Genomic DNA, 25176 nt, shown 5'->3' on the forward strand with positions numbered 1-25176 from the left:
GGGCGGCAAATGAGTTTAGCCCAGCCCAGCTGTGGGCTCGAGCTGTGAGCGGGGGCAAGTCCCTGGTCCCCTCTGGTCCTCACGGTGTAAAATAAGGAGTTGTTAGACACGTTCAGGATGGCAGAGACATGAATGACGTTGGTGCCGTTATTCCCGGTCCTGTGCTACCTGCAGGCATGACTAATTGATCACCGCACGCTCTTCACTGACTTAACCCACTTCTTTTGCAGCCACTGTCAGCCTGCTCATGATGTCACATAGGCTCCAGCCTACTTACCGTCTCTCGCTTGAATGGTTATTGAGGATTACCAGAAAGAATGCAGGTGCTCAGCTAAATTTAAATTTCAGACGAATAAAGAATAACCTTTAGTATAAGTGTGTCCCCACTATTGCCAAATATGGCATCCCTCTTACTTAGGCCATTTCTACTTGTACAGTTAATTTTCTCTTTTAAATGTAATTAATTTCTTTCATTTGAGAGATCTATCTACCCTGCCTGTGGTACTTCTGACAGTGCTCATTCTCCAGTGCCCCGATAAGAGTCTAACTCCTGCTATATTGTTTAAATTCATATTATGACTTAATTTGATGGAAAGTGATGGAGATTTGTGGAGATTTTTATTTCTGAGGACTGTATTATATATTTTTATAAATAGTTTATTGTCAAGTTGGTTTCCATATAACACCCAGTGCTCATCCCCACAAGTGCCCTCCTCCATGCCCATCACCCCCCTTCTCCTCCCCCCCATGAGGACTATATATTTTTATAAGACTCCTTAATGAACCTGCAATCCAGCGGTTCCTTGATCACATAGACCCTTGGGCATACCACTTTATTGTTAACTTATTTAGTATTCCCCCTGAAATACACTCATCCTTTTATTTAAAGACCATGAATGGAAAATCAGTATCATTTTCTAAGAAGATAGTGTGAAAGTAGGAAAGAGAAAAGATGCCTGTGAAGATATAAAATATTAATCTGGGGCTCAACTAAAATCATTGGGTTTACCACCAGCAGTACACACAGGCCCCAACACTGACTCATGCCACCCCCTGCTGGTTTGGGAATCCCCTTTATGACCCTGATAGATATATGACTCTTGAGCATCTCCTTGAATACCTCCAGCGATGGACAACTCAGTACTTTGCAAGATTTTGATTCATTCTTGAATATCTCATTATCAAATACTTCTTCTGTATATTGATCCATATCAGCCTCCCCAAAACAGTCATACATTGATCCTCATTTTCTCCCTGGGACCTCACACATGAAGCTTGCTGCCTTTGCGTTCATTCATACATTCATTTATTCAGCAAATATTTGAATGCTTCTTATATGACAGCTTGAGTTGTTATTATCTTACAGGAGCATTGGGGGAAGTAAGGATGTACCTATAGTGTGATAAGGTCTGGTGGGGTAGGGTGGAGGAAGACCAGCTGGCCTAGACTGAGGGTGGGGGGAGGGGGGGAAGCTTCTTCATAGGGGAGTGAGAGAGGCCTGATAAGATTTGGGAAATAGAGGACTGGTATGAGAGGGAGAGAAAGGAGGCTGAAAGAGTAGAAAAGGTGAAGGTGAAGGGCGACCACACCAGGTGGGTTTTATAACCCTTGCCTTCCATCAGCACAGGGATCTATTTCCTAGAAAACATTTTTACATCCAAGTTCTCAATTAGTTTTTACGAGCCTTGGAGAGTTAGGCAAGACAGGACTTATTCTCTCCCTTTCACAGGTAAGAAAACTAAGACCTAACATTGCTGGCAGACTTGCAGCTGGTATATGGAGAAGCTGGGCCATGTGTCCGTGCTCATGGCCTTGCGCCCCAGCTCCAGCCCCACTGGTCCAGAATGACTTCCTCTACCCTTTCGAAGAAGACTTCACGTTCTTGGAAAGCACCTTTGAATATTTTATCTTGATTCAACTTAATTAATTTTCCCCGGACTGACCATGAAGCAAATCTCAGAGGTCTGGAGTCCAGAGTTCTTCCGCTCCCTCCCCTGGTCATGGGAGGCGTTGGCTCAAGGGTGAACTGAGCCCAAGATGAGCCCTTTTTTTGGAGACCTGATGTCCCTGAGATCCAGCCTTCCCACAGCAAGGGGAAAAAACAGTACTGGGAGAACTGAGGGCTAGCAGGGAAGGCTCCCTGGAGGAGGTGGCTTTGCGTAGGCCTGGGCAGATGAGTAGGAGCTGGTCCCAAAGAGGTGGGAGGATCCAGCAGACAGAAATGCCGCATCTCTTTCACTGCGAGCATCGAGGTGGGCCCCAGCACACCTTTCTCCTCTTATAGATGTGATGTCAACCTATCGACTAATTAGAGGTGCTAAATTGACATGAGGAGACATGATTTTTGCAGTGTGGTAATTAAAAGGCAGTTGGCTTCACAGCTGTCATCACACGAGAGCACTTCTTACCCATAAAGACATCAGCTAAAAGCAAAGTGCAAAGGAGCCAAGGAAGCCGAAGAGGATTCTAATGTAATTTGCTAATTTCCTACATTTGTCACCTGTACAGCTGCGAAGGGAAAATGGAACATTTTACCAGAAGTTTAAGAGAAAATTAAAGACATACATTCTAATTGTACACAACTAGACAAGCAATATAATCATTATTATTTTTTTAAATTAACAAGCCATTTTACATTTGCTAGATTAGGATCTAGAAGGCTTGATTTAGAATTGCGTCTCTGCCTGGTGGCAGCCACATGTCAGCGAGTGAACCCATTCATTCACTGAGGCACCTCACCTGTCCAGTGGGTATACTCCTCTTCCTGCTGCCTTCCACGGGGTTGAGGTGTCCCTAAGGGAGGAGCTTTGTAAGTTAAAAGGCCTTTCATAAGGATAAGGAATATCATCTAACCCTCATAACGTCTAAGTCTGGAAGTAGTGATCTGACATTAGCCATCATTCACTGGGTGCCAGTACTGCCCTGATCCTGACATGGGAGTGCGGTGGCATATGTCACCCTGGGTTACAGAGAAGGAGACAGATCCCAAAAGGTGAAGGAATGTTCCTGAAATTGCATAGTGAGTAGTGCACCTGGCGCTTAGACCCAACCCATCCAAACTGAAACCCTGAATTCCTACCCATACTACTATGGGTACTCCTATTTCTGACTTAAAAAAGAAAAACAAAGGGATTTGAGGCAGTACTCTTTGTTTTCCAATCTTCTTTACATAATATAATAATAGAAATGCTGAGGTGGGGAACGAAGGAGTAAAAAATTACAGGATGCCACATAGCAAAAGATTGTATCTAAAAGAGCAAAAAAGTAAATTACCTTGTCATTTAATATTTATAAGTAAATAAAAGCTATTTTTTAAACTAGGTGATGGGCAGTGGAATCTTGGTTTTGGTATTACTCCTTAAGCTGAGCATGTATATTTCATACACTTATACAGTTACATGTAGTTTATATTTCGTGATAAAAGTTTAAAAAGAAAAATATGAAGAATTTTCTCTTAAATAAAAAAACCAAATATACGTATGAGATCTGTTTCACATAATTGAATTGGACCACCTTAGGGAATCGAAAGCATAATAAGCCAGTGGTTCAGTATTATTGTTGTTTCTTTTAAGCAAGTCTCATTTTTTCTTCTCCTTTCTTTTAAATTGTGCTAGTTGCTTTCTCTTCTTGTACCGGATGCCTCCCTAGGAAGCAGCCTTGAATTTTGGAAGAGAGAGCTGCATGCCAAAAAGGAAAGTCCCAAGTTCAAGCCCTAGCCTTTGCCACTTGCTCACGTGTGACTTTAAGTCACATGCTCAACCTCTCTGAGGTTCAGTTTCCTTATTTATAAAATGAGAGTAAGACTGTCTACTCTACCAATATGGTGGGTTGTTGCGAAGATCAAGTTAGACTAAAGAAGTGAACATGTTTTGGAAGTCGTTAATTATAGAAGCATCATAGTCCATGGAAAGAGCAAACACTCGTTCATCTCCCTGCTCTGCCTGAGGCTGGCTGGGTGACCACATGCCAGTGACTGAACCTCTGTGAGCCTCGGTCTCCTCATCTGAAAACTGCAGATCATAGCAGTGTCTGCCTCATAGTATTGTGTTGCCCATTAAGTGAGAAAGTGAATGCTAAGCCCTTAATGCAATGTTTGCCCCACGGTTCATCGTGCAATAACTTCAAGGAGTCAAAGCACCTGAGCTCAAATCCCAGCTGTGCTCCTTCCTCGCTGCATGGTCTCAGGCATGTCACTGTACCTCCCTGAGCCTCAGTTTCTCCATGAGGAACGAAGACAGTGATGCCTCCTCTACCTCCCTCACGAATAGTTTTGAGCCCCCCCCCCCCCGAAGAATATAGCATGAAAGTGGGTGGTGGGAGCAGGCTGATGTACGCCTCTGAGTGATTAAAAACTAACACTCATTAACAAAAAGGAGAAATGATCGTTCCTTCGGTGGGTCCAGCCCGGGAACTCTGACCAAAGAGGCCTCTGACCTTAGAGCAGGTGTCTGCACGATGCCCCGGCAAGCCCTTTGCGGGAGTGGGGCTTCAAGAACCCACCCAATGCCAGGCATTCCTTTCCCGTCGTTAACTTGGGAAATGCTTTGCAACCGCTCTGCCTCACATTAACCTCACGGGCATCTTTGGAGAGGCACTTTGTGTCCAAACAGTCCTTTGCCGGGGCTGGGTGCAGCGGCGACCTGGCGCAGACCTAAAGCAGGCCCGAGTTCCCAACGCATCCAGCCCAGTGCCTTTGTATACATCCTGGCACTGGCCACAAACAGGGTTTTGTCAGAAGCTTCCTGAGAAAGTTGCATTCCATTCATCTCGGCTGAAAGGGACCCGAGATGACAAATACTTCCCTCATTTAATTACAGAAACAGTCAGCAAACCCATGGAAAGAGATTAAACCAAGCAGAGAAAAGAGCAGGCCTCCATCCTAGCCTGGCCCCCTTGCTTCTGGCCCCAGTTTCTCACCTAGGATTTAGCGACGAGGGCCGCTCTCAGATGTACTCTCCACCTGAAAAGTGCCTGTATCTCTGCAGGAAAGTTAAAGTCAGAGGCCCCAAACCAGGGAAAGAATGAATTGCATTTAAGCAAGGATTCATCAGTGACTCGGAATTTAATAAAGATCCTGAGGTTGGGAGGTGTATTTACATTTTTCATCTGGGCTTGCATCTGCAAAGAGAAGTGAAACACAAAGGCAATTATCTGAACAAATCAGATCAAATGAAACGCATACCCACACAAAGCGAACAAACTTCTTCATCATTTTCCTCAACTGGAGGAAGTTGTTGGAGAGAAAAGCAGAATTGTGTGGTCGCAAGAAACCTTTGAAATCCTTTGTCTTATTGGGGCACCTGGGTGGCTCATTTGGTTAAGCGTCCGACTTCGGTTCAGGTCATGATCTCACAGTTCGTGGGTTCGAGCTCCGCGTCGGGCTCTGTGCTGACAGCTAGCTCAGAGCCTGGAGCCTGTTTCGGATTCTGTGTCTCCCTCTCTCTCTGACCCTCCCCTGCCCACGCTATCTCCCTCTCTCTCTCTCTTTCTCAGAAATAAATAAAACATTTTTTTTAATCTTTAAAAAAAGAAATCCTTCGTCCATCATTTTCAGAGGTGAGGAAAACAGACACCTAGAAAAAATGATGCCTTTGTTCTCACAGTCCTACAGACAGGGTTGAGCCTGGTTTCCCAGGTCCCTAAAGTGACCTTGTAGTGGCCTCAGCTTAATGTTAAAGTGACTCGTGGTTCAGTATGCACACCCTAAACTTGCAAAGTATTTCGTGCCAGGAGAGATGCTGACGACTCTCTCCCCTTCCTACTCTGCTGGTCAAGGGGTGCCCCCCAGAACGGAAACTTGATGTGTGTGAGAGACTTTGGAAACGTTGGAGTCTGCTGCCTCCCTGCTGTGCTACTGGGTCTCAGAAGAAGGAGCAAGCCTTCAGGGTTGGATCATTGCCTCATTTCACCGGCCTCATCTCACCTGCAACCAGCTCACAGTTCAGAGCTGGTTGAAGAAAGAGAGCCAGATGTGAACTTCAAAGCCCGGTTTCATAGTTCCTATACTGACCTTGCACAACTATATCCCCTTTCTTTCCATGGTTTCTCCGGCTCTAAAATGGATGGTGATTCCTACCTCAAAGAACCAAGAGGCTCTAAGATTCTAGGTATTTGGCAGCTTCGATGATTCTAAAATAGATGGAGCTACATTGATAAAATCCTACAAACCTTTGCCTCCAGCCACTCTGGACACTGCCTCATAAAATAACAATTGTTCTGAAAAATAACACACTGGCTTCTTTCTCTCTCTCTCTCTCTCTCTCTGGACACTGCCTCATAAAATAACAATTGTTCTGAAAAATAACACACTGACTCTCTCTCTCTGTCTCTCTGTCTCTCTGTCTGTCTCTCTCTCTCTCTCTCTCTCTCTCTCACACACACACACACACACACACACACACACACACACACACACAATCTGTGTTGGAGACCCAGGGCCTTGCCAATCAGAAAATTGGACAGCTACACCTCTGCTCAACAGTTGCTGACCTTTGAAGCAACCAAGATGCTTTCTTCTCTTCATTTTCATCTATCTTTGTAAATTCAAACAAAGCTCCAAATTGCTAGGGAGAGCTGTGTAAGGAGAAGACAGGAGGGCGTTAGGAGTCCAGTGCATACTGGGAAGCAGAAACTTCCCAATACAGTTTTATGGGCAAGAAAGAAAAACCCTGGCAGCAGTGTGTGATGGAAATGTAATGTACTGTGTTGATTCAGAATATCAGAAAATTAGGCACCGAGGGCAAAGCTGTCACCTCGTTAATGTAGAACAGCAAAAAGTGAGAGCCTCTTGGATACTAAAGACTACGCCCAAATACTTCTTTTTCAGTTTTCTGGGTAAAGTATTCAATTATAATGTAAAAAGACAGAAAAGAGGGCCAAGGGCAATCCACATATTATGTTATTTGATAAGCCACATCTGAAAAGACCTGCCTTGCTTTTGACAGTGAGCACATTAGAGACGTCTTACATTCAGCCTTTGAAAAAATATTGCAAAAATAATCAAAGCAGAAAAAGCAGAGGAAGAGTCCACCTCTGAAAATGTTCTGTTGTAAGATAAAGAAGAAAACTTCCAAAATGTATTTAGCATCCTCAATCATATGCAGAAAAAACATGGTCTCCATGAGTTAGCCTGAGATAAGATGTCAGGGTGTGATCATAAAAAATTCTTAGGAAATGGAAAATCTCAATAACACAATAAAAATATATTAGAGACAGGAAAGCTTAAACCTGAGGCTGTTGAAAAGCAGATCAACAAACTCATAGAACAAACAAGCTGAGTGGCTGAATTGTTTATGTACAGCTACTCAACCACACTGCAGTCAAAGGTCTGCAGAGTCGAATAATAATGATGCACCACCATATCCCAGAAAGATTAGCAAAACGAGGAAAGCAATAAGATGCTCTTGGGAGATGCAGAAGACAAGAGCCAAGAGATTATATACTTTTGGTATAAACTACATTTATAGTATATATAGATATATTTTTTTATGAGTTGAAAGACCTGAGGTGTATTGATTGAAGGGTTTCCCTGTGTTTCAGACAAAATCAAGAATGTCACACCAAGATCCGTCTTGGCCATTTTTTTTTTAATTCTAGGAGTAAAGAGCAAACATTCATCAGGGATCCAGGCAGAGGACACCAGATGACCAGATAACTACAAAGGAACAAGAGTCAAACTAGCCCCAGATTTCTCATCTGTATCACTTTGTAGTTTCATAGGGGAGAAGGGTAGCCCAAGAATTTTATACCCAGCTAAATTCTACCATGTATGTGTCAAAGCAACCGAGGGACATCCTCAGCAAGTTTTCAACCACTTGCCCTTCTTAATAATATTAAAAGATACTCCAGCAGTTTGAGACAAGAAGCAAGATTAATATATACAGAATGGAGAAGAGTAGACATGTAGTCTGAGTACCAAAGAGGACCTGAGGAAATAAATAGGAAGCATACAAAAAGAGTAAGACTGCAAATAGGATGGTAAGTGCAAGGTCAAGAACTTATTACAGCAATAATCATATGTTTTAAAATCCATGTGCTCTTTTCAAGAAATATACACTTTAAAATAGTCTTAACAGAATGTAAATAAAAGGAGGATCAGATCTGTGGCAGGCGAATGCAAGTGGAAATGAAGTAAGGGTTTCAATATTATGCAGGATATACTGTAAATCAAAAAGTAATAAAATGACAGAAGGGTTTGTTTTACCTTGACAAATATTTTAATTCTTAGTTCATGTAATGATGATTCAGTGCCTGTGTTTGGACTAGGCAAAGATATACATTGCTGAAAAATAAAGATATAATTGTAATAAACTTTTATGCTCAGATCAACATAAAATCAAAGTCTATCAAACAAAAATTGTTGAAATACACGGAGAAATTGTCAGAGACAATAGAAAAAATGCAGTGAGTCTTCTAGTCTTTGACAGATCAAGTAAACAGAAGTACAAAGCATGTGATCATGATACGTTGGTTGATTATATCTGTTATGCATAAGAAGTCTGACAAAGACTTTTATAGCTTACAAATTGAGACTGCATTCTCTTTTCCAGCCACCATGGAACTTTTACAAAAATTGATTGTAGAGTGGGCCACAAAGAAAATCTCAATAAATTCCAAAAGCAGACACTAAATATGCCAGATTCTCAAAACAATGCGACAAAACTAGAAATGATAACAAAACTATAAAATAAATTTAAAAGTACTCTCCAAAATAAATCCTTGGTTTGGGATTAACTCAGAGCCTCAGTCATCTTTGTCTGTTTAGAAACAAACTTGGTTGTGGAGGTGCATGGGTGGCGCAGTGAAGCCAGATAAGCCTCTGATTCTCGATTTCAGCTCAAGTCATGATCTCACGGTTCATAAGATGGAGCCCCAAGTTGGGTGGTACAGAGCCTGCTTGGGATTCTCTCTCTCTCTCTGTCTCTCTGTCTCTCTCTCTCTCTCTCCCTCTCCCTCTCTCTCTCTCTCTTTCCCTCCCCCCTCAAAATAAATTTAAAAACTTAAAAAAAGAAGGAAGGAAGGAAGGAAGGAAGGAAGGAAGGAAGGAAGGAAGGAAGGAAGGAAGGAAAGGAAGAAAGAAGAAAGAAAGAGAAGAAATGAACTTGGTTGTGTGAAATAAGGCAGGAGAGCCCAGAAACATCAGGCATTCCAGTTAGGGCCATAAGAGTGACTGTGCCTGGAAGGAAGGCCTAGCCTAGCAAGCACATAGGATGCAAGTGGGCAGCCTTCAAGGGGAGAAAGAGCACTGGCATTGGAGTCCTGTAGACCTGGATTGGAGTCCCACTTCTACCTCTTACTGGCTGTGGTGAATATGTGAATATCTTGCCATTTTTAGGTTTTAGCCTACTTATTCGAAACTAGGGATGCTGAGCTATGTTCATGGCTCTCAACCCTCCCTGGGAATCATAATCACCTGCAAAGTTTTTTAATAATATTGACGCCTAAGCTCTAGGTCCAGAGATCCTGATGCACTTGGTTTGGCGTGGGACCAAGGCATCATATTTTTAAAAATCTCCCCAAGTGATTCCAATGTACAGCGAATAACACAATTCCAATAACACAATAAAAATATATTGAGAACCCCAGAACTAGATGACTACTCGAGTTCCCCTGGTTCTGAAATTCAGCAGCGCTATGAGGCATGTACAACCTCTGCCCACAGAAGAAAGTTTTAGGAGGCTAAAGCCAGGGGAACGGTGGTGCAGAGCAATCCAATCAAAGTGTGCATTATCTCAAATGGGGCAGAAAATGCCAGTGCCAGTTAATATTTTGCACCCAACATGATTTAGACTGGGGGCATATATTGTACTCCAAGCCCATTGTAAACACAATGGGCCATTTATTCACTGAACAGTAACCACTGTAATTACCTACAGGGCAAACATATGAGGTTGTTCAAGCAACAATTAATTGTGGACCTGGAATTGATGGGACAATAGCGATAAAGTATCAACCAGAGTGTGATTCAGAAATCACATCGGAAAACCAGTATTTCCCAAATTGTGTTAGGCAAGCATTTTGGGGGGAAACGAGGGCACTTACACCATCCCAGGTCCTGAAAGAGTTACTCCCCAATTTTTCTGATCTCTCCTTCTTACACTGGTGACTGTAGGAGGCTTGAAGTGTTTTAATTTTGAGAGAAAAGTCACAGATGCTGTGTTCAAGGAGACTATAGAGAACGTCTATTTCTTGTGCTCACCTGGGACCCAAATGTCACCTGCAGGCAGGAGTGCTGACCTTGTCTGGGTTGTAGGACCCTCTCTGTGAATCCAGTAGAAGCCATGGATCCTCTTTTCAGAAAAATGTGCATGTCAATAATGCACACGTGCCCACACAAGCTTTTTCATATAGTTTTTGGGGAGCTCACAGATGCCTTGGATCCCTTCTGTAGTCCCATTAGGTCATGGTCCAGCCCCCATGTGCATATCTCCAGAGCAGAGATCTCACGACTTCCACTGCTGGGCAACTCTGAGTGGAAGCCTTCCTCAGTGTGTCCAGCGGAGATCCTCCTCTCTATATGTTCTTCCCATTCATCCTTATTCTTCCTAGAACTTTTTAAAACAGTCATTCTATGCTTGACCTTTACCAGTCTTGGGATGATGTCCCTCTCTCTGTGAGGATCTTAGAAATTCATTCCTACAGGTACCCTCTAGCTCCAGGGGACAGCTGATGGGATATTTTATGTTCATCTCCAACAGACGGGATGTGTTGAGGTTGCTGATTGGGTGCAAGAGATGCAGGGGTACTAGGTAGTGGGTGTCTACCCTTTGAGTCAGACCAGGAAAGGATAAGGTCTCCCCTGCACCACTCTGTGGAAGTCTTGGGGGGCGTGGCGGGGGGGAGAAGGAGCACTTCCTCAGGTAACTGGGGAGGCAGTAAAAGCATCTTCAGCTGAGTCCTGAGGGCTCTGGATCTACTGGATCCTGGATGCTGAAATTGGACTATGGGATGGATTAGGTCTAGAGCTGCTGCGAGCATGGCAAGGGCTTGGGCAGAAAGCAGGTGGCAGAGTGAGCTTGCCTCGGCTGTGTCTTCTCTGGGTGAAGGATTTACATGAAATGAAAAAAGGAAGAAAAAGGAAGGGAGGGAGGCTGGCTGGAAGGAAGAGAGGGAAGGGGGAGTGTGGTGAATGACAGACTAAAAGAATTTAATAATCTCAGTGGAGGAAAGGCCTTGCTAAATATGACGCAAAACCTGAGGACATAAAAGAGGAAAAAAATGATAAATTCAACCACATTTTTTAAAAGTCTCTGTGTCAAAAGACACTGTATGAAACATAAAAAGAAAAAGTACAAACGAGGGGGAATTAGCAACTTCTGTTGCAAAGGGCTAGTTTCATTAATATAAAGGATCCCTTCTACCAACCAAGAAAAAGACTAAGAATCAACTTGGAAAACAGGTAAAGGATGTGAACGGTTTCCAGAAGCAAACCACGAATTGCTCTTGAGGGTAGGAAAAGGTACTCTGCCTCACCTCTAATAAGGTAAATGCAAATTAGAAGTGCAAGAAGATACCATGTTTCCACCTTCACACAACAAAGATCAAAAAGTGTGATAAGCACCTTCTGTGGATGAAGCCAGGAGGAAAGAGAGAGCAGAGATCAGAGGAAATGCGACGGAGGAGGTGACATTTAAGCTGGGCCTTGGAGGACAGAGAATTAAAATCCAATTTAGCAATTTACCGGCACTTAAAAGACAGAGAACGAATAATAAAGGGGAAGATAGACAGATTTGACTACTGAGTGTAAATTAAAACACACACACAATGAAAAGCAAACAAACTGGTATATTTGTAGCCACTGCAATAGTTTGAGTTCGGATGCTTCACATATAAAAAAAGTCTTCATTAAATTCAGTAAGAAAAGCATTAGAATACCACTCAAAAATAAGCAAAGGACATGACAAAGCAACTCCTAAAATAGATCATACTACTAGTTAACGATCCCATGGAAATGGGCTCAACATTATGCATAACCCATGAATGCAATATGATTCATTTTCTTAGTGATAGATCATTATAAGATTATATAGGGAAATGTCTTATTTCTCTCTTTTGTGATGACTGTGGAGAAATAGGCCCTCTAATTATACCTGGCTGGTGGGTGTGTAAATTGATACAACTTGGGGGGGAAATAAGTATTAAGTCTTTAAAAGCTCATACCTTTTATCTGGGAGATTTTATATCACAGACTCTATGCTACAGAAACAGCCTAAAATGTGGGGAAAAAGTGCTCTGCACAAAGAAGCTTGTAGAATAATATGACAATAATGACAAATTACGAACAGTCTAAATGCCCCCAAATTAGAGAGGATTTGGTAAATCATGATATGTTCATATGCTGGAATATGATGCAGCTATTAAAATGTTTGTAAGAAGTTTTTTTTTTTTTTTTTTTAACAGGATGGCTTCGATGCTTGTAGGATAATGTGAAGGGTGGGGAGGAGTTCAATTGTGTGTGTAGAATGATCTCTCAAGAACCTCTCTTAAAAAATCACTGTGCATGGGAAAGAGACCAGAAGGATTTAAATATTATGTTAATGGTGGTTCATTGGTGAAGGATAAATTATTGGCACATATTTTTCCTTCTTCTTTTGCATTTTTAAAACCTTCTCTTCATTATAATGTGTTACTTTCACAATAAAAGGGCTTAAAGAATATCTTGCCCCGTGTGTGCGTGCCCCACATCAGGATTTGGATCTCTGTGCCGTTCAGAATGATCCTGGGCTCACAGCTGCGAACCCACCAGTTTAAGGTGTTGTCTCTTTTGTGTTTTCCAGCTTTCCTTTGCTGCGACCACACCTGTTCTGGCTGATAAGAAAAAATACCCGTATTTCTTTCGGACTGTCCCATCGGATAACGCGGTGAACCCAGCCATCCTGAAGCTGCTAAAGCATTACCAGTGGAAGCGAGTGGGCACGCTGACGCAGGACGTGCAGAGGTTCTCCGAGGTAGGTTTGCGCGCTCTCACCTACCTGCTAGCTGCTGTCTCCTCCCGCCAAGGTGAGCTAAGGCTCAGTCAGGGGCACGTAATACCACAGGGCTTGTAAGCATGCTTGCATTAGCAGGATCACAGCCGTCTTACCACTGACAAACTAGAGCTGGTGGCTGAGGAATTTGTGCACGAGAGAGGTGAAAACCATCCAAGAGAGCTCCGGAGCGAAACCTTCCCTTCTGTCGTGTCTTTCGTCTAAATCATGTGGCTTATTCCCCTACTGGCCCTGTAGGCGTGCTGTCCTTGTTAGATGCTGGGTGACCGTCTAAAATCATCACGTGCCACCAAGAGCGTTTCTACAGTGCAGGGAGTCTGGGGAGGAGCTGGCTTGGAATGAAGGCTCTGGCGTCATCATGGATTGGTGGGTTTATTTGGGGTTTTATTTGTTGTTTATTTTAATGGCTTACACACAGACATCATATGTGGTGTTTTAGGGTTTGGTTTTGTTTTGTTTTTTTGCAAAAAAAGTTGAATATATATAGTAAAAAAAAAAGTAAAAGTGTTGCTTTGCACAGTCCTCCTAAATCCCACTCTCTCTGCCAAGTGAACTGCTTTGAGTTTACTGTTCATCTGCCCAGAACGTTTTCAATATAGTATTTAAACCCAAATGACTTCCTACTATAAATTTTGGCTTTTTTCACTTTACTACAGATCTTAGAGATCTTGGTTGACCTCATTCCTATTAATGGGCCATGGTGTTCTGTCTGATGGATAGATGGTAATTTGCTGAATGTGTGCAGCGTTTTGGTATCACAGCCAGCACCTCCCCGCCTCGGTGGGCATCTCCGTAACAGATTGTTAGAGGTGGAATTATTAGATCATTTAAAATATTGTGACAAACTGACCTCCAGGGAAGCCGCTCCGATTTCTAGTCCCACCAGCAGTGTGTGAAAATTCCCATTTCCACGCTTCTTTACTAAGAGTGGATATTAGGAAATGTTTGAAAGTTTTCCCTACTCAGGTGTGTGCAGAATGACCTCTTGCCTTTTTTCCCGTTCACCGTGTAGCTTCTGCTTTCCTCTTTCATCCCGCATGTGCTCTGGACATATGGAGCATCGTAGCAAAGCAAGCCATTCCACATGTGCTCAGCAGCCCAAGAGAAAGAGCTGCGTGGGAAGGAAAAGTGTGGGTCGGTGGACCTCAGCGACAGGAGTCGGGGACGACTCACCCCCTGTGGGTGTGGGGAGCAGAGGTGGGGTGGGTACAGAGCAGTGATAACCACCAGACCTGTTTCTACTGCAGCTCTGTACTTCCTTTCTGAGGCTCTGCCCTTCCTCTGCCGGGGGAAGGGGAGCCCACTCCACGCCTTGGCTGTGTGACCTTGGAGAAGTCCCCTCACTCCTCTGAGCTGTGGTTTCCTCCCCTGTAAACATGGCAACAATAGCCTTTCCTGGAGGTTCTTGCCAACATCAGTCGTAGATTTGAAAGAGCTTTGGAAACTAAAGTTCACGCGCAGAGAGGGATGTTTTCAGAGGTGCTTGAAAAGCAGAAGTGTTTGGCCCCACAGTCTGTGGTTATCCAAACAAGGCAGGCTTTTCTCAGGCAGAGCTAGACTTCATCTTCCCACCTCTCTGTTTCTCAGTCCCTGGGGAGAGGCATAAAGAAACTTGACCCCTGCAGGAGTGACTCATCGCCAAACGCGGCAAAAACTTTGGCTGCAAGAACGCCTTTTATGCCTTTTGTACGGCAGTGACCAGTGCTCCAAAATGAGTGTCAAGCAGGTTGATGGTGAGGGTGGGGATGCCCAGTCCTGTGGCCCCATTGGCACCGGACTCTGCAGTGATTTGGAGACATCTGCTTCTTCCCAGTGGGGTCTTGAGCTGTCGCGGCCTGAAGGACCTTTAGGGACACCTCCCTCAACCTCCTTGTTGTATGGAAGTGAAAACAGAGGCCCAGAGAAGGGAAGGGAAAAAGTTCAGGTTTTCAGAGCACCTCTGAAATCACGAAAGATTGTTTACAGGAAAGTCGGGACTGAATGCTGGGATCCTGACTGCCAGTCAGACTTCCCACTGCTCCTTTCCATCCGTAGCTTTCTATAGTCACGCGAGAACTACTTACAACTCTGGAGGTTGGAAATACCTCAAAGCCTTGGTTGAAAGAAGATGAATTATTAGTCCCCACTCAGTTGAGGGTTTTATTGATTCTCAAACATGCTCACAGCAGCAGCCCGGTGAGGTGGGGGGGGGGGGGGGGGGGTTATGTTCCCATTTTACAGATGAGGAAACTGAGGCTTGCAGAGGGCACTTAGCTTCTTCCTCCAGGCCACATGCTGATAAAGGGGCCCACCCAGTGCTGCCAGCCTGACCCTCCAATGTCAGCCTTTGTTTCCTCTAGTATGCTGTCCTCGCCGGGGTCGAGTATTGACAGTTTGGGACCGCATCTCCACCCCACACAGCTGTGTTAGGGCCCTCAGCTGAGGCTTCAGGACGTCTCAGTGGGAAGCCTCTTTTCTGAGGACAGGATGTTGCTTGGTGGTATTGCTGGCAAGGACCCCTCTCGATTTAAATCTCCCAGGCCAGCTGACTCCTCTGTGTGCCCAAGGGTTTTGGCATCCCTCTCCCGATGTCTGGGCTGCATTGCTGGAGTGCAGGCACTGGAGGCTCGCCAGGGCCTAACAGCTTTTCGTGAGTGCGAGGGAAACTGGATTCCTTTTATGAAATTGGTCGATCAGCAGCCTCAGGCACTTCTGTTCCCAGCCCGGGCACTGGAAGGATGGTCAAATGAAAGCAGTCCTGAAGTAGGAGGGGGAGGTGGGGAGGGGACAGCTGAATCCCAGAAGGGCTGAAAGACGTGCAGGGCTGAGGGCCATCCCACCCCGGGACCAGCTGCACCACCCCACGGATGTGCGTGGTGCCCAGAGGCTGCCTGAGACTGGGATCAGACGGGCCCATCTCCAGACCCCGCTTTGCCACACAAGGGCTGTGTGCCCCGAGGCAGTTCCCTTTACCTTGTAGACTCGGGTGTGGAGGGATTAGAGCTGCTGTGAAACAAGCAAGGTCCCTAGTGAACACCGGTGGCTGCAGAGCAGAGCTTGCATCAGCCCTGCCCTCTCTGGCACAAGGATTGAAGTGAGGTGAGAGACACAGGAAGGATTTGGTATCAGATAGGCTGATCTCTAGGCCCCGCTTTGCCAGGCCAGGGCTGTGTGGCCACAGGCAGTCCCTTTGTGTAAAATGGGGATATTTATCCCAACCCCACAGGGACTCAGAGATGAGAGAGTCAGGACAAGAAAGTGAAAGATCTTTGCATAGTAAGTGCTCATTAAATGGACATCCTCTACTCCGCTAATTCCTGGGACAAACTCTGGGAATGGGTATCCATTCACTCAAAAAAAATAAATAAATAAAATAAATGGCCTCCTGTGTGCCAAGGTCTGTCACGTGCACAGACCCTGTGCTGTGGAGGCCAGGGAGGAATGGACATGGCCTCAAGGTCAGTAGGAGTCAGGCCTCCTTCACTGGGTTCTCGACTCTGGCTGCTCGCTGGAATCACTGGCGAATTGGTTTGTTTAAAAGTTGGGTTCCCTGCACACCACAACTTTTAACAGCTTTTCTGGGATATAATTTATATACCATACAGTTCATCCATTGTTAGCGTACAGTCTAATTATTTTTAGCAAATTTCTATCGTGATGCAGGCATCACCACAATCCAGTGTTAGCACACTCCGATCAACCCACAAGTTTCCCTTACGCCTGTTTGTAGTAAGGCCCACCCCTGGCCCCAGGGTCATTTGCTTGCGTGATAGTTTTGCCTGTTCTGGAAACTTCCTATAAATAGAATTATATAACATGTACTTTTTGTGTGTCTCGCTTCTTTTATCTAGCATAATGTTTTTGAGGTTCATCCAGGTAGCATGTATCAGTGGTTTGTTTTTTTGTACAACTGAGTAGTATTCCCCTGTGTGGCGAGGGGACATTTTAGAATCCTCTGGGGAGCTTTTAAAATCCAGATGACCCTGGTGTTAGAATCTGTTCAATCTCCAGGTGATTTCAACGTGCTGCCAATGTTACTATGTGTTTCCCAATCAGCTCCGTCCGGAAGTCAGGGTGGGAATGGCGCCCTCTTGTGGTGGGGGACATTGCTCTCAGAGTAGCCTTGGTCTCCGGGCAGCGTGACAGGCCTCTGAGGTGCAGTGACAAGGTGACTGCGAGGCAGGGTGGAGAGGGTGGAGGGCGGGGCTCTGCCAGGTGGAAGACAAAGGTGGGGGTGGGTGATGAAGATTGAGGGTGCTGCTGAGTGGGTGCTCCACGGGGCTGGGGATGGAGAGCGATGAGCAGACAGATGGCCCGTGGGCTTGGAGGAAGTAGAGCTCTGAAGTCTCTGGGAAGGCTGGCGGTGTGGGGTGAGGGAGCCACAGGGATGCGAGGGGCGGTCAGACCTGGAGGAAGGATGGAGGGGCCAGGCCCTGGCTCTGTGTGAACAGCTCAAGTGGAGTGGAGGTTGGGACACCGGAGTGCTGAGTGACTTCCACGTGGGTGTGGCAGGAACAAGATGGACGCGGGGCTTGGGGTAGAGATGAAGGGGCAGTGAGCAGGGCTGCCTGGGGAACCAGCAGACAGCAGCAGGGATATCTGGGCCTCCTCCCCCTTCCAAGTTCCAAGTCCAGTGGTCTACGAGTGTAGGTTCCCAATTCCGTGACCCAGCTAGCCAGCTAAGCACGCTCAGTTTCCCCTTCTATAAGATACAGGAGTGGGCCAGTTGAGTTCTGTGATCTCTCCTAACAAAGAATTTGTGATGAGGGATATCTGCTCTCGGACCCTGATTCTGCCACTCCTGGGGTGTGGGCATGAGAATTACTTAGCCGTTTGGTGCCTCAATTTCTTCATCTTGAAAATGGGGATGATAATAACGTACCTAAGTCTTAGGATAGAGGTGAAGATTAACTGTGTTTTAAAACTCAAGGTGCTAATTGAAGTGCCGGGCCCTTAAGAAGATCCATGCAAGAGGTGGCTGTTATTTTTATTATCATCTCGAATCTGGCTCCTTAGCCCATGGCCGCCCCCGCTCAGGAGCCCAGCTGGGTGGCTGCACAGCTCCCCTTCCTCCCCGCCCTCCAAGCAGGCTCTGAGGCTCCCCGCTCAGTCGCTGGTCCTCAAGTGATCTCAGGATTTCTGGGGTTGACCTTTCCATACCAGAGACCTCCCCCAAGGGGTGGGATCCTCGAGGCCCTTGATCTGTCCGGCGCCGAAAGGGCACCATCTGTAGAGTTCCTCCTGAAAGCAGCAGCCCTTTCAGCCCTCCGCAGCCTGCCTGGCCCTTTGAAGCCTTCCCGGCTTGCCAAGTCACCATCTGCCCCAGCAGAGGGGTCTCCGGTCACCTCCTCTAAAGTTACTGCTTGTTATAACAGAGCAGTGGATGCCAGAGGCCTTGTGCTTGCATCTAACCCAGGAACCAGCTTGGTTGGTCATCAGCCCGCTGTCCTAAGCAGGGATGAAGTTGGCACGGCTGGAGAGACGCTTCATGGGCCCCCGAGGCCTCCTTCTCTGAACTCCGGTCCGTTTCCCCTTTGGTGCAGCCACACCTCCGTGCTGGCTTCTCTCTGCAGGACTGTCCTCCGTCCTCCCCCACACCTGGCCAACCTTCCTCCCCAGGCTGGATGACGGCCACTGCCTCCGTGCTCCCCACACCTCCCCCCACCCCAGCCTTCTCTCTGTATCGGCTCCTTGCACAATGCAGTGTGACCCACCATTTGCCCCTTCACCCATCCCCCGCCACCACTGGCGGGGGAGCCCCTGTGGACAAGAGCCACACCGACGTCTCTATCCCTTCACCCTGCATGTTGCCTGGCACGTACGTCTTCAGCAAGGATTTCAGTCAATGTGTCTCTATCCATTGGGCCAGATTCTAGGGGGGCAAATGCAGCGATGCCCCCTCTGTTGCCCATAGTCTGCCTGCACCTAGGATGGTGAGGTGGGGTGGGAGGGGTTCAGAGAGATCCCTGCTCCTAGCCTGAGTCACCGGGGCCATAGGGAAGAGGGGAGGGGCTGCACGGGCAGCAAGTCACACCCCCACAGACCTCAGCCAGGCCATTCTGTCGTTTCTCACCTGGGTCATTCTTTTGGATGTGACATTGTTTATTGGTGGAGATTCTTCTAGAGGTCTCACTGGAAAGTCCTGGGCCAGCCAGCGGAAACAGCAGTGGCCAGGATCTGAATCCTAGCTGCTTCTGGGTGGCAGTGATGCGGGGCACTGGAAATGCACGCATTGTAGTTTGTGTCTGACTTCTTTTTCTTCCTGTGTCATCCTGGGATGTTCATTCTGAGGGGTCAACACTCCAGGTAACTCCAGGTAACCTCTGGAGCCGTGGTGCCCAAAGTACAGTCCTGGACCCATAGCACCAGCGTCATTGTCGTCTGGGAACTTGTTAGAAAAGCAAATTTGAGGGCTTCACCTGGCCACCCTGAAACAGACCCTTTGGGGGGCCCAGTATGCTGGAGTGTTCGAACCCCTATGTTGGAGGAGTGGGCAGCCTTCAGCTGAGGTCACTGTGCTCCGAGGTCTCCTTTATCTGAGAAAAGGGACAGGCACGCTGCAAGGACCGAGGCGCCTCGGGTTTCTGTCCTTGGCTTCCCTCCAGGCTGCAGGGTCACCTGGGCAGCCCACACATCCACAGATCTGCCGTCATTAGGAGGCAGGAGGGGACTCCTAACAGACCGGAGTCGTATCCTAATGATCCTGGTGCCCCAGCCTGTGCCCAACTTTCATCTGAAAACTTGCTAATGCTTTTAGGCGCTGGCTGTCTGCCCCCAGGCAAGAAACGTCCTCTCCCTCTCTGGGCTCTTACTTCCAGCTCTGGGAGACACCTGGCCTGCGGGCCAGCCAGCAGGGACTCCATGTCCATCCTGCCCACACCATCACAGCTGTTTGTAGCAGCCTCTTTGGCATTTGGGGGTCCGTTATTTCCCAGGGCGTATGTATGTGATAGGATTTTTGTGCAATTTTAACAGTTGTGTGTTTATGCTGTTATAGACCAGGGAGGAAAAGACTACCAGCTCATCAAAACTGCACTTCAGCGATGTTATTGTCGAGAATGGAAACCTCAGTTAAAAAGTGAGGCTGTTCAAAGGAAAAAACAAAACTAGCAAGCACAGAGGTGGTGCACTTAGGTGGTGAAATTGCCTCTGAAGGGGTCCAGGAGGGACTGGAGTTTGGGAGCCACTGGGATGGATGAAAGCCCATCCGGCTGCCTCTTCATTTAACACACAGCAGTGGGCAAGGAGTGGAGGGTAGTACTGGCTTCCCTGCTACTGGAAGTAATAGGCTTTTCCTTGAAGCCCTGGCCCGGTGCAGATATTCAGTGGGAGAAATTCAAGGTCAAGGTCAAGAATTGGACCTTGAAGACCTTCAGCCTCCCAAGGCTGAAGCTCCATGGGGCAGACTCTAGCGTTCAAACAACACTTGTTCCTTCCAGTGAGTGCCCGCAAGGGAAAGTGCAGCCCTCTAGCAGGTGCTCTGCCGTGCCCATCCCCCCACAGTGGGAAGACCCCCAAGTGGGTGAGAACCATCGCAGGCAGGTTTTCAGTGCTCCCACCATGCTGGTGGCAGTGTTCTGCGGCAGTGTGCACACACCTGGGAGGGCATTCGGGGGGGCTGTCCAGGGCTGGCTGCGGTGACAAAGACATCTGAAGCAAGGCACACCTCCACCCTGGATGGCCTTGGGCTGGCTCAGAGGCTCTGCCCCCAGGAGAAGCTCTCCCCCTACACTTCAGAACAGGAAGGACGTGGCTGCCCTGTCCGCAGTGTGGGAGGAGACCCAGGACCTTCAGGATGCTTCCTCCCTGGCGTTCCATGCCAGGTGCCCAGAGCTGAGCATCCTTCCAACACACACAGCCCTACTCTTAAAGGAAAGGAGTAGCCCTGGACCCTGCTTAGAGAGAGGGCAGGAAGCCTGGCTGTGGGAATGTGGGGCCAAGCACCAGAGCTTATCCAGGGTCTGGGTGAGCGCCAGTCCTTCAGCTCACCAGGGCTGTGATAGCAGGTAAATACACCTTCCACCCAGGCCCCGTGGGTGCTGGAGCACAGGGGTGAGAGAAAGCCCGGAAGGAGATTCTGGAGGTCTCTGGGTGGAGGTGGGGGGTGGGGGGGCCCTGCCATTCAAGCCAACCTCAGAGCCCTCACCAAGACACTTCTAGGGCCTCCCCCACAGCCCCTGGGCCTGGTTCCCAGAGCATGACTCTAGCCGCGTGAAGCAGAACCTTTGGGGTGGTGAAATGTAACTATAACATCATCTATTGCCATTTAGGGGATGGGAGGGTACTGTGTGCGTGTGATGAAATTCAGTCGCCCAGCGTGAGGCTACCTCTGTTTTGTAGAGCAGACTCAGGAAGGATCAAGTCCCTTTGCCAAAGTCTCACAGCCGCAAGGTGGCAGGCGTAAGTGTAACCCAGGTCCGTGCCCACCCTTGTGGAGAGGAGACTGCCAGTCAGGGCCGGTATCCCTACCCCATCCCCTACCACAGGAGCAAAGAGCTGGATATTTGGACCAACCAGTTGGTGATTCAAGGGGAGCTCCTTGAAGTCCCCTGCCGTTCTCGTCATGGGATCGCACATTTACTTTTTATTATTTCTCCAGATTCTGAGTCTCAGAGCCCAGCTCTCTCTTTCCACATTGACTCCTGCTGAAGTATCCCAGGATGCTTTGTTTCGGCTGGGTCTCTTGGCTGACAGGGCAGTGTGTCTCATAGTGTGCAGGTCTCCAGGGCTATTCTGGTACATTCTGGCTGTAGTTTTTCCCCCAAGGCCCACCTGCCAGGATCGGATAGTGCTAGGGCAGTCGCAGCAAAGGGGTGGAGTTGGAAGGTGTGTGGAACCTTCAGGAAAAGGCGAATAGTCAGTGTGTAATGTGAGAAGTGAAGAATGGGCTAGGAGGAAGGAAGAACGGTGAAGTCCCTACATGACGCTATGTTTGGACTTGAACATCAGCAGTAGGGAGCCATGGAAGGCTTTTTAGCAGGCAGTGAGAGATGGTAGCAATCTGGGAAAACAGCCAGGAGGTTACTGCCGTAACTCAAAAGAAAACTAATAAGATTGTAGTTATTTTCTTGCATAAAAATGTCAAGTTCTCTTTGTTTTCATTTTTTGCTTCTTTATTTAAAAATACTAATACATTGCGTTCTAACCCTAATATTAATATGTACTCAATGAAGAAAACTTGGAAGACACAGAAGAGCAAAAAGGAAATTTAAAAATCAGCCATAAGCTAGCTCCTGAAAGGTCGTTGTTAACATCGATAGCATATGTCTTTATAGTTTTTTCAATGTGTATGAGTGAGTATGTATAAACAAATACATGTTCTTACTACAGAAACGGCTTCTTTAATTTAGCAGTCCAGGGGCGCCTGGGTGGCTTAGTCGGTTGGGCGTCCGACTTTCGCTTAGGTCATGATCTCGCGGTTCGTGGGTTCGAGCCCCGCGTCGGGCTCTGTGCTGACTGCCAGCTCAGAGCCTGGAGCCTGTTTCAGTCTGTGTCTCCCTCTCTCTCTGACCCTCCCCTGCTCACGCTGTCTCTCTCTCTCTCCTAGAAAGAAATAAAAATATTAAAAAAAAAAATTTAGCAGTCCAGGGGCAACGTTCTTCCAGGCCAGTGGGTAGTCTCTCCCACTGTGACTCGCAATAGCCTGTCCATTGGGTCTGGTGACCCTGTGAAGCCCCCCTACCTTCGCCACACCCCTCTCTGGTGTGTTTTGGGCAGTTTCCCTCCAGGCCTATTCATCCTATGGCCTGTTCCCTTTCTTCCGAGAGTTCTGCAAATATTCCGTCTGTTGGTGGCCTTCTTCACTGCTTTCCAGAGCTGTCACAGATATGTTTCTTTTAAAAAATCTGTGTCATTTGGGGCTCCTGGGTGGCTCAGTCCGTTAAGCGTTGGACTTCAGCACCATCTTGCCATTTCCGAGTTCGAGCCCCACGTCGGGCTCTGTGCTGCCAGCTCAGAGCCTGGAACCTGCTTCGGATTCTGTGTCTCCCTCTCTCTCTGCCCCTCCCCTGCTCTCTCTCTCTCTTTCTCTCTCTCAAAAATAAATAAACATTTAAAAAATTTTTAAAAATCATTGCCATTTTGAGATGGGACAGGAAGTAGATATATATTCTCTGTTGCTGTTTTTTGTTTTTTTTTCAAATAGCTATTGAAGAACATTCTACTCTATGGTTATGCTATAATCACTCAAGAGAATCACTCCACTGTTGAACATGGAGAAGGTTGCCAATCTTCCCGGATTATAAACAAAAATGCAGGAAACTCATACTTGTATTTTTGTGTGTATATCTCTGATTAGTTTCTGAGGATAAATTCCTAGAAATAGTGTAAGCACATTTTGGAACCTTTTGTACATGTTGCCAAATTGTCCTCCAGAAAGATCATACCAATTTAGAGTTGCCTAGCAGTATATGACAGCACTCACTGCCAATGTTATATATTATTCTTTTTTGATCCTTGGCAATTGCTATTTTAATTTGCATTTCTTTGATTACTGCTAAGGTTGAATTTCTTTTTGACTAGGAATCTTTCTCATTTCCGTTTCTCCTTTCTCAAATTGACTGTTCGTGTTATTGGCACATTTTCCTATTGGAGTGTTCTTATTCTTACCGATTTATAGGAGCTCTTATAAGTGAAGGGCATCTGTCTTTCATCACATTGGTTGCAGATCCCTCCCTGTGTTTCATGGGCCATTCAATCTTGTTTTTTATGTTATTTGATACTATTGAAAAACATACTATTTTATATAGTCGAATGTATCAAGACCACTTTTCTTCATTTTTCATTTTGTGGTTGGCATGCTCTTCTTATCCCCCAATTTTTGTAAATATTCACCAGTGTTTTCTTTTTCTTCTAGTACTTTTCTTACTTCCTTTTTCAGTGTATCTGGAATTTCAGCATATGACCTGAAATATCAAACCTTTATTTCTCCTGCCCCCATAGTTGCTCAATAACTCTTCCAGCATTTTATTAATATATTTCCCCTACTCATTTAAAATGCCTGCGCTAAATTGTATCTTTAAAAAATAATATACTACATTTTTTATACTTTAGAGCAGTTCCATAAAAATACAATGTGGGCCCCATCTGTGCTTTTAAATTTTCTAGTAGCCACATTTCAAAAAGTAAAAAGATATAGGTAAAATTAATTTTAATAATATATTTTATTGAGTGTAGTATCTCCAAAATACTATCATTTCAACATGTGACACTGGCCATGTGAAATTCTCAGTGGCCATATTGGATGCTGCAGCATAAGACAGTTCTTGGTTTTCATTTCATTCTGTTCCATTAATCTAACTACTCTGGAATTGGCATCTCTTCGTTTTAAATATTATTAATGTATAATATAATTTAATGTACAATCCTTCCTTCTTTGTTCACAATGTCTTTATATTCACTGATGTAATTTTTAGAAGGTTCTAAAAATGTAGTAGGTGTTTTTGTTTTAATTTTAGTAACTCCAGAATTAAATTGGGAGACATTTGACATCTTTAGAATGCCAAATCTGCCCATTCAGGATCTTAGAACATCACTTCATTCAAAATTTCTAATTAAGTCCTCAATGAACTTTTGTCAATTTCTTCTTATCCTTTCCATTTCATACTAGGCTTATTTTCAAGCATTCCACGTTTATTACTGCTCTAAGGAAATGGGATCTATTTTCCTTGATAGTCAGTTGTTATCACTGGAATAGAGGAAAAGCTCTTGATCAGTGTATATACATATTTTGATGAGCCATACTGAATTCTAATTACTTCTGGTAGTTTTTCCTCACTTAATTCCCCTGGATCTTCTAGATGGAAAACAATACCAACTGGAACAAGAATAAATTTGCTTTCTGTTTTCCAGTGTGACAGCATCTTTATCTTCATGATTTTTCATTGAGGTGGTACTATATAGGGCTTAGAACAGAATGACTGCCTGGGTTCTGATTCCAGCTCAGCTACTTCCCACCCGTGTGACCTTGGGCAAATTATTTAACTTTTCCTTGTCCCCCATAATGGAAACATAGTCATAGTACCTCGGCTGTTGTGACTATTCAAATGATTAATGCATATAAAGTACTTAGGACTTAGAACAGTGACCAAAAAGGTACCCAATATATATCAGCTATTTTTATTGTTATTATTACTGCCTTATTCATTACACATCCTAGAGTTATATTTAAAAATAGTGATAATACTGGATATTCTTATCTTATTCTTGACTT

At 45.8% G+C, this 25176-nt stretch overlaps 1 protein-coding gene across 1 annotated transcript in view; it reads left to right on the plus strand.

Annotated features, from left to right (window-relative positions):
- The window catches only part of GABBR2 (gamma-aminobutyric acid type B receptor subunit 2), a 351400-nt gene that overhangs the window by 131597 nt on the left and 194627 nt on the right, over positions 1 to 25176 (plus strand). The window contains exon 3 of the mRNA XM_039234825.1: positions 12777 to 12947. Coding sequence (XP_039090756.1) covers positions 12777 to 12947 — 171 coding nt within the window. The remainder of the gene's footprint in view (positions 1 to 12776; positions 12948 to 25176) is intronic.

The sequence above is a fragment of the Hyaena hyaena genome, unplaced genomic scaffold (assembly GCF_003009895.1).
Source record: "Hyaena hyaena isolate Hyena2069 unplaced genomic scaffold, ASM300989v1 scaffold_93, whole genome shotgun sequence".
Lineage (NCBI taxonomy): Eukaryota > Metazoa > Chordata > Mammalia > Carnivora > Hyaenidae > Hyaena > Hyaena hyaena.